The sequence below is a fragment of the Sparus aurata genome, chromosome 6, assembly GCF_900880675.1.
Source record: "Sparus aurata chromosome 6, fSpaAur1.1, whole genome shotgun sequence".
In the NCBI taxonomy this organism is placed as follows: Eukaryota; Metazoa; Chordata; class Actinopteri; order Spariformes; family Sparidae; genus Sparus; species Sparus aurata.
The window spans coordinates 15,564,779-15,575,509 of NC_044192.1; the positions used below are offsets into that span (position 1 = coordinate 15,564,779).

The 10,731-nt window shown below is 38.8% G+C and overlaps 1 protein-coding gene across 1 annotated transcript; it reads right to left on the reverse strand.

Annotated features, from left to right (window-relative positions):
* Positions 1–48: 48 nt before the first annotated feature.
* Positions 49–5,813, reverse strand: LOC115584128 (protein shisa-5-like). Its single transcript, XM_030421549.1, has 5 exons — positions 5,576–5,813; positions 5,238–5,385; positions 4,968–5,128; positions 4,628–4,771; positions 49–1,834 (listed from the first exon to the last, which is right to left on the reverse strand). The coding sequence occupies exons 1-5, from the start codon at positions 5,640–5,642 to the stop codon at positions 1,689–1,691; spliced, it is 666 nt and encodes a 221-aa protein (XP_030277409.1). The 5' UTR covers positions 5,643–5,813; the 3' UTR covers positions 49–1,688.
* Between the last annotated feature and the right edge of the window lie 4,918 nt (positions 5,814–10,731).

Here is a 10,731-nt window from a genome sequence, read left to right on the forward strand (position 1 = left end):
AATATATATATATATATATATGTGTGTGTATATATGATTTGTTTCTTATAGCACATCTAATTGATAATGTGCAGGCCTAATCGATGTATTTTACATATTTGAATGTACAGAGAAATATTTGGTCCAGGGGTCAAAAAAAAAAAAATGGTAGGAAGATCTTTTTTCATCATGCATTTCAAGATAAAGTTGAAATATTGAGAATTCAGTTGAAAAACAGTTTTGCGAATAAAGTCAACATGTTGACAATAAAGTCAACTCTTCTGGTTCATCAAACTACGCGCACCGCCCGGTCTCTGCCATTTCTACGTCTCTGGAGTGTGACAGCCTGTGTGCAGTGTTACAGTCTCTTCAAAGGCCTGATACTGACGTCTGCAGAGGAGAATACATTCTTTGTGACTAAAGCAGATTCTGAAGAACAGTTTCACCAGTTCATCTACACAAGGCATTTTGTCGAGGCAGTCATATGCGCCGTTTGATGTCGTTTCAAATGGTATTTCAACTTTTTCTTGAAGTGCATAATGAAAGAAAAACATACTAACTTAGTTTTTTCTTTTTAACATCTTCACTGACATGGGGGCTACTGACTCCAAATCAATGCAGAATCTTAATACTATACAGGACAATTAATACACACCTCTTTTTATTGGATATCAGTGCATCCTTTATTTTTTTATTTATATTTTAATGATTTTTTTTTTCAATAGCCTCCATGGTACATCACCTGGTGACTACAAAACATTACAAAATTGTAACGCAACACTTGAATATTAATATACAACTATTTTTATTGAATATTACTGCTTCTTCTACTTTTATTAATATTCAAGAGCTTCACTGTATTTCCATAACTTTTTTCTCCCTGTATTATTTCTATCATGACCTCCTGTATGATATATGTAATGCCACTATTTATTGTGTTATTTCAGGATGATGTGTACTGGTTCCACTGATATGGAAAAGTAAGCAGGTATTGAAAAAGAAAAGTTTTTGTGCTAGTCAAACAGTAATTTATTGATGGCCCCTAAGGGAAACTCCAGTGTTTCAAAAGCAGAGGGTCACCGTTGTGAGCCAACCACCCTGTTAGCGTCATCACTTGGTGATGACGATACTTTTGTCCGGGTAATGTGTAGTTACCTACTGATACTACAAACAGATCTGGGCCATAAAAGGATCATTTTTTTAATAAATAAAAAAATATTTCTACTGTAATGTACATTGCTATGAAGAGTTTTTGTTTGTTTGTTTGTTTGTTTGTTTGTTTGTTTGTGCTGCTTTGTTTTTACTGAGGAATGTCCCCACTTGTCCAGTGAACATAAACCAAAAACAACAGACAAACAGCAGCAACAAAAAGGAAGCATGTTGTGCTGATGAGGTGCAGAAAACCCCTCAAGATAGAAGGAACCTCACCTCAAAACGCATTACAAGCAAATACAAAAGTACAAAATATTCTTACTTAAAATGTGTGTTTTTGTACTTTTTTTTTCAACATTCAAAAGTTATTTTTAAAAGTGGCCATATTTTAATCTTAAAGCACTTCAGCAGAGTTTTATCAAAATGTAGATTTTCGCAGATTTACTTCAAATTTGACATCCTGCAGAGCAGGTTTGCACCGTCATCTCAATCTCAGCCACACATTTTACAATCCTCTGAGAATGGTGGTGAAACCAGGAGTGTTTTGGCCCAGTAAGCTATCCAGTTACAGAGTTTGGGTCATAAGCAGGGTTGAAGGGCGGCTGTGCAGTTTCATCTGAATTTGGTGGAGTTGCAAAAAGCTGCCCGAAGGGATACATCGGCTGTGCTGGACCGAATGCGGCCGGATTGTGACCTGGATCATCTGAAAAGAGAAAAAACAAAATAGTTGGATAGTTTTTTGGCCTATAACAATAAAAGACGAAAACAATGTATTTTTATTTTTAAAGTAGAAATTATTTACTACATTAACAACATTAATCCAAGAGTAGTGAATCATGAATATGTTGGGGACTACTTTTTTCAGATTAATATACATTTAGCACTTGTGGTAAGAGAGGAACATGTCACTTGTATGCAACGCTTTAAATACAATTTTAAAGGATATGCTAATTGTTACCAAAAATGTGGGACTCTACTAGATGTTTCTTGCCAAAATGCAGTTGTAGTTAATTTCTAGCACAAAGTACAAAAAGCCCCCCCCCCCTCCCCCCAGAAGCTGTTGCCAAACAAGCCATATGGCATAAATTATGCAAATGTTCGACATGGTGACGTAGCGTGATGTCAAGAATTATTGTAGGGACTACTGACGAGGCGCTCCAGGCGCAGTGTTTTTTTGTGGAAGTAGAGCGTTATGAAGGTATTATTGGTGCAAAAGGTTAGAGCACCTGTAACAGTGGAATTTGTAGTTGTGTACAGTGATTGTGTATGTGTATCAGTAAATTTGTGGTCACATACTCTATGAGTTGTGTACTTCTAGATTTTTTTTTCTCTCCGCAAATACAACACCTACACATTCACAAATTCTTAATTACAGGTGCACAAATCCTATTTTACAAGTCACAGATTAAACTTCAATGTATGTAAAATAATTTCTCATGAAAATATTTGTGTTATTTTAAAACACAAACACAAATCGATCAGTGCAACTGCTCAAATCTTCCCCATGAGTCACAGATTCTGTTTCCTCCAACTACAAATCACAAATCGTGCCCTCCACTGAAATATGTGATGCAAAAGTATCTGTGCATTAAGTCTATGGAGCCACCTGTACAGGAAGACACAAAGCAGGCTGTACTTCCTGAGGAGATTGCAGTCTTTCAAAATCTGCAGCAAACTGCTGTAGATGTTTTCCCAGACTGTGGTGACCAGCGTCCTCTTCTACACTGTGGTGTGCTAGGGGGGGAAGCATATCCAAGAAGGACACCTCCAGACTGGATAAACTGATCAGGCGGGCCGGCTCTGTGGTCAGCATGAAGCTGGACTCACTGGTGACGGTGGCAGAGAGGAGGACACTGGACAAACTGCTGGACATTATTGACAATGCCAGCCACCCACTGCAAACCGTCATCAGCACCAGAGGAGCCTGTTCAGTGGAAGGCTGCTCCTTCCCAAGTGTAGGACCAACAGACTCAAGAACTCCTTTGTCCGTCATGCCATCATACTTTACAACTCCTCACTCGGGGGGAGGAGGAAATAGGGTAAAGAGGACAGAAGGGAAGGGAAGGACTGGTAGCACTGGGCAATTAATTAATAAATCTACTCGTACATACCTGGACACTCTTCTTTGTGCAATAACTTGATCCACCACTTAAGTGCAATAATTTAATTTAATTTAACTTCTAATTTCTTGCTAATGTCATTTATCCACTGTATAAAAACACAATGCCATATAGTCCATATTTTATCCTATTTATCTATATTTATCCTCTATACAGTTCTCTACAGTTACATTTATCTTATTTGATTTTGTTTTCGGTGAATTCTATTTTATTTACTTTTATTCTTATCTCTACTTTATATCTCTACTTCTTATCTCTACTTTATATATTATATATATATGTATATATAGCTAAGAGTTTATTGTTTACTGTTCATTCTAAGAGTTTATTGTTTACTGTTTATGCTAAGAGTTTATTGTTTATCTTATACTGTCTAAGAGTTTATTGTCTATTTATACTGTATTTTTATACCTCTCTTTTTTCTAATTGTAAGCTGCTGGAAATTACGGGAGTCATTCGAAAAGGATCAATAAAGAGAAGTCTAAGTCTAAGTCTAAGTCTCTAAGTCTAAGTCTAAGTCTAAGTCTAAAAGGTGGTTGCTGATCTGAGATCGACTGATCCCACAGCCAATCAGAGGAGAGAGTGGATTCAGCACATGCTAAACTAACAGCAGCAGAAACAGGCTATTAGTTTTAGCATGTGCTGAATCCACCAGCGGGAACTCTTCTTCCCCTTCTCACTCTGCATGTAAACAAAAGCCCCTCTCCTCTGACTGGCTGTGGGATCAGTTGATCTCAGATCAGCACCCACCTTTTGCTCCATAGACTGAATGCACAGATACTTTTGCACCACATATTTCAGAGGAGGGCGCGATTTGCACCAATAATACCTTCATAGAGCGTCTTTAACTTTCAAGACCTTTAACATAAACAATAAACTATAACCTTGTTGTTAACATTCTGTGCTAATAATTCGACCAGGAGATAGAGTTTCTATGCGTAGAAGTGCTTTATGTAACTTTGTCTCTTTTAAAAATTAATATGATTTTATTTCCGCAACCACGTGTGCCAAAAATAACTCTGACAACTTTGCAACTCTATTGACTTTGGATAACAATCGAGCTCCATGGCACAGGGGAATAAGATATATTAGGCTATATTAGGTAACCGTACATTACTAATTGACTTTGACCATAACAAGTAAATAATAACACTACACTTGGTCTTTAAAACTGATTATTGCTGTCAGTAAATTTTAAGAAACAACAGTGATCAATTGAAGACAATCCCTTCAATATATAAATATATCACAGGACAAACAAATACATCCTCTTGTCTGACAGGTGGACCAGCAGACAGGTGATCTCAACCAAAGCCTGTCACACCTATAAGTTCCTCTGAGGTTGAATGAATCAGTCTGAAGTGTTTGTAACTCACTATTGAAGTATGAGGGCGGTGGTGCTCCAGGGTTGGGCATGCCTCCAAATCCAGGCTGGGCAGGTCCAGGCTGGAAGCCTGGGTAGGCCGGTTGGTATCCTCCGGAGGGAGAGTATGGGTGCATGGGTCCGGGGCCTATCACAGCTGTAGGTAAAGTCAAAGATAGGTAAGGTGCCAATTCTTTACCGTGATTTGTTTGCAAATTGTTGAGAATTCTAGGCTATACTGTGAAACAAAAGATCAGGGTTTTGTTCAACTCTTACTTTTTGCACACACAGTATATTAAAAAAAAAAAAGATTGTTGCCTGCAAAAAGTAAACTAGCCAAAAATGTGTCCTACGTTGGTGTCCTCGGTTGCCTCCTTTCCGACACTTCTTGTAGCAGAAGCAGCAAGGAGCCACACAGCAGATGATGACCCCCACAATGAGGATGAGGGGGAAAATAGTCCCTAAGGTGCTTCCAAGAACCGTGGGAAGTTTGTTCTTTCCCCCTTGGTTAGTTCTGGGGAAAAGGACACAAACAAGATTTCAGCTTAGCATAATTATTAAAAGAAATACATTTTTCTTTGTATCGTGGGGCAGTAAAACACAGGACCAAAACAAGAGCACACCCTTTAGAGCAGCGGTCTTGAGCAAGGTGGTATCTCTGGTCAGCGCAGCAGTACCTCTGGGTACAGTAACCACAGCAGTACTGATTGTAACATTGCTGATTGTCATAGTAGCGACCAGACGTGTCCTGATAGCTGCTGCAGTATTCAGCTGTAACATATAAAAGACAAGGTAATGGAGAGGGAGAGGGTTACGTGTGCATTCAAGCTGAAAAACAAGTTGCAATGCCAAAGCTGTAGCTACAGAATGAAACCCGATTAAAACAGATCCAACCTGGACTGGATCATACAGCTGAGGGGGTCCAAAACATAGACTGCATCGAGGAAAAAATAATACTCACCCCATACAGCTGGGAGCAGGATCAGACACAAAACACACACAACACTGGATGGGACACATGGACCCATAACTGCTGTGATGTGGCTTCCCGAGGAAATGACTTTGACTCTGCAGTGAGACAACCGTTTCAACCTGTGTGTCTGTCCCACCCTGTAGCGAGTAGCTCAGCAACATTCCTCTCGTCTAGAGAAAGACTTGTCACTGAGGGATTTATACAAGATTTATGAACCATCAAAACAGATTGTATTTTGTTTTGACTGTTGCAACTGCGGATCGCTTGGGTTATTGTCAGTCATCTGACCCAATAAAAGCATAATTGAGAGTGAAAACTTTCTCAGAGACATTCTGAGAAAGATCAACATCTTCTTCAATGGAGCAGAATTTGTAACGTGCATGTGGGTTCTGGGCTACGATAATGGATGCAGCCTGTGTGGGTGTAGAAACTTAAGATTTACAGGCAAGTCTAGCAGTGCTAGATTTCAGTTTCTTTTCCTGAGCAGTTAAGCAAGACCGTACAAGGATGCCAGTCAACTCCACCCAAAGATGCTTTGAAGTTGCAGGCTAATTGTTATCTGCCTCCACCCAATCTAAATCGTGTCACTTTAGCCCCCCTGAATTTTTCACATTCATCATCACCCCCCTCCACGCTCTCAATAACTGTACAGTCAAATATCATTTCTGTCTGTATACATTGTCAAACTGTGTGGTTATTGATATGCGCACGCCAAAGGACGAGCTAAAACCTCGAGGCACCCACCCGTATTCAAATAGCTTCTACGACACGTGTTGCAATGCAATCAATCTGTTCAAGTGTGTTTGTGTTTACTCATGCCAACATTACTCAGGAAACATTGTTTAGAAAATGATTCAATTCATTAGGAACTTTGTGAAATAACACAAAAGCAAGCATTCAGACCAGACAGATCCTGAAATAGAATAGAATTAAAGGAAGAGGCTGAAATGAGTCTGTGTGTGTGTGTGTGTGGACGCATAGGTTACTTTGTGTTTTAACATAGGTTAAGTGAATTCCCATGCACTTCCGATCAACCAATCAGAACACTTTGATCACTTTTAATTGCATTTTGCAATTGCAACCTTTTGCTTTATTTTACACTTATTTGTGTCTCACCATGCACCTAATCCCTGCTGTCGTTTGATTTTATTCTGTAACCTGTTTTTGTTTATATTTATTAATTGTATTATTATTATTATTATTATTATTATCATTATTACTATTATATACATTTAATGAACCGTAGCGACAATAAACCGTAGCGACAATAAACATCTTTAAACTGGAATCCAGACCAGCAGGACTATGAAGCCAATGTCTAATCCACCTCACACACTTTAGCCTGTGTTATGCTGTTTTGAACCCTCCGTTCTTGATAAGAGGTTAGTTTTGGAACATTTGTGAGTTATTAAGTTGACACTGGGGCACCACCCTACTTTACAAACTTTTCAGCCATGTTTTTGTGTTATGTCCTTGATGTTAGCACACTTATCCAGACCCGAGCATCTCAAATACGACTGGATGGATTCCCATAAAAATTGTTAAAGACATATACATTCCCCTCGGAATGAACTGTTATAACTCTCTGACAATCCATTGTCTAGTACTTGTTTTTTTACACATAATACTAATCATTCTTAGTCTGTTTGGTGCTTATAAGCAAATATTAGCACGCTAACACACTAAACGAAAATGGTGAACATGGCAACCAACGAGCCAGCTAAGCATGTTAATATTTATTGTGAACACATTTCTATATCCGATTGTGAGCATTATAGCATGATGGCGTTAGCGTGTAGATCAAAGTACCGTTTCGCGTCAGTATAGCTGCTAGCAAGGCTATCCAGTCTTATCTCAAAGGTCTAGAGATACAGTACAGCTTCAAATATTGTGCACATTCTAGTCTCACTGCAAGATATTTCATAATCTACATAAATCAAATGTACTTGATTTGTAATGTAATCTGTCAAACACTTCATACTAGACGTGTTTGTGACAGCCGGCCAAACACCATGTCCTTAACTTACCCCTTTTATTTTTTGACATGTGTTAATACTGATACATGTTCAGTTTCTTACTCCTGTCATGTATTCACTTCATCAGCGATTTAATAATTTCTTTATTTGTGCACTATTTCAGTTTGTGTTTATGTGATCTATTTTTGCCTCCGAGTTGTCTAGTGGAAATGTGTAATGAGTGCATTCTGACTTTCGAGCTTCCATTCTGAGAATTCAATAACCAAAGTTAGGGGAAAAACAAAAAATATATACTTTATTGTACTCTGCAGAGCAAGTGGTGGAGTTTTTAACAAAATAAAAGTCACATATTCTCATGGTAACGTCAACGTCAATTCTTCTTGGACAGGAAACAGATGGCGCTGGTATATCTTTTGTAAAAACACAAATGTCGACAATCCACACACACACACACACACACACACACACACACACACACACACACACACACACACACACACACACACACACACACACACACACACACACACACACACACACACACACACACACACAAAAACACTCTTGTTGAAGGATCAACACTGGCCAAAAGAATGAAATTACAGGCAGAAAACATTTATAAAGACAGATTTCAGGGGGCAAGCTCACAATCAAGTGCACATACAAACCAGTTGGTCGATGTAAGAGACACATGCACATTCCTCACAAATGCACTATGCTGCAAATTACAAAGATATGTGAGGACATCGGGCCCCTTTAATTAGTGGACATGTGATTTCTCTCATGTCAGCAGGTAAATAAGAGAAGCCACAGCGTAGATGTGTGTGAATGTCAATCTGAAACCTGTACCAGCGATACTTTGACCACAGTCAATGTCAACGTCAAACTTGGGAAGTTATAAAGACAGGGGTTTTCAAACAGGGTTTCTCAAAGATCAACCACTGGCTCGTCACATAACCCGTGACTGTACTTTTCCAAGTTTAGCTTGATCACGGGAAAGAGGTCACTTTAGTATAGCTATTATAGTATTTTCAGAAAGCAGAAGTGATGACTTTGTTAGAGAAAAAACAGAAGTGACCACAGAGCAAGGAAGGCCTATCAGTTCAGTTTTTAGAAAACAACAACAGACTGTTGACTGTGACACTGGGGGAGTCTAAAAAAAATATATATGAACACTATGATTTGACAAGGCAAACAACAACACTGATTAAGAAGATAATGACCTGTAAAGATTAACAAAAGCACAGTTTTGGTTGTAACTAAAGGATTTAAAGTTTAAAGGCTACATAAAAAACAATAAGGCAGGTTGAATTGAACGTAAACCTGTATGACGACAGGTAAATACGAGTAACACAACACTACGTGAACCAAACAAATCAAACACCCACAAATAACTAGAAAAATGAGATTTGAAACTGCTGACAATGCATTCTTGAGTTTGATAAACATAATAAGGCTGAGAAGGCACAGTTGTTTCTTGCATTATAACTTTTGCACTTGTTGTACATGACTACTTGTACATGACATGTTTTGTTTGACTGAAAAAACTAAATCTCCTTTGGTTGCTTCATCAACAGCTAGCATTGCATTTCAGCTTAGATACACATGCATGTAAAAATGGGCAAAAGAGCACAATAAATGAAAACCTGAGTAAAAAAAGAAAAAACCTTTGTGTGAAATCTCCCTTGTTCATGAACATGTAAAACTTGGATGTAAAGAGAACTTCCCCCTATATGTAAGGCTTATTTTGGTGAAGTCACATGATAAACATTCCCTTTTGCTGGAGGCTTATTCAGTCCAACACTCTGAATATCCGACATGTAGCCTTTCCATCATGTATCGTTTAGAGAAGAGTATTACGCCAGGACACACCGCCCTCCTGCACCTGTGGCTAACAGCTAACTTGCTAAACTGCTGCGACTGAGCTGCTCCCAACACCATTGTTCTCCATCTATTTTGCATTAATAAAAAAAGTCTTTCACGCTCTACAAAAAAACTGATAACACCCACTAACATCTGGCTTTTTTTTCCCAATGGGAATGCTTACAATCGACATACATTCCCAGGTCGAGTGACTGCAGTGGTCGCAGGTGTTCAGCTACAGCTCTGATCGGCAGTGATGGAAACATTCGCTTCTTTATCAGCACAATGCTGTGGTGCACAAATACTTTACCATCCGTCTCTGTTCAAGCAGCGCACAGACATCATTCAGTGAGCATTGAGCTGTAAGTAAAATATATTTGAAAAATAAATATTTCCACTGTGACATTAAATGTGACACATCAGAAAGAAGATAAAAGGCAAACTGGTCCAGCAACGGGAAAGGAGACGACTGCCTATTTTTAGCGGGTTTAACAGCATTAAAAATAAAATCTGCATAGACACACACTCATTTTGTTGCACACCTGGTGCAAAAGAATGATTCGCTTCATTCCATTACAAATCTAATTCATATTTAGTTTAGTTAGAAAAATGCTAAGTGTGTGCTATATTTGAAACGCTCACATCACAAGGCAAAAAGAGGCGACATGCAAATCTCTGGATGACGTGCTGCTTATGTAAGCAGAGTGGCTGCTCTGACCTGTTCACATTCTGAGACTCTGTGTCGGACATACGCTGCTTAGGCAGGCGGTGTGACTCTGGCGTTACCATTTGGACACGATTTGTTCCCAAGTAACATATAAAAAGCATTAAATGCCTCCCAAGACACCAGCAACCAAAGAACACGAGGATGTGCATAAAGAAGGGTTCAAAGCACTTTATCGGTCTGGAATAAACCTGCAGAGAGCAATTTTGGCTGCAACCACCAAAAAGCCTCTAAAGTTTGACCACATTTCCTGTAGACGGTGACCTAAGAGGTGAGGCAAGTTCGGCCAATGCACGGTAGAGACAAGGACTGGGTGGGATGTGTTGAGGCATGTTCAGAAGTTTGGAAAATGTCAAAGCACTTAATCTAATCTTCAAATCCTGACTCAGTGGTTTTGTGTGAAATTCACCAAGATGACTAGGATGGAGCCACTACTAAATATTAAGTAAAAAAATAATAATAATAATAACAACATTCTCACCACTTGAACATTGTAAGTCCATGCAATACGGGCCAAGAGGAGTCAACAATTTCACCTGGCAACTCTTCAACAGAACAAATATACCACAACAACTATAAAT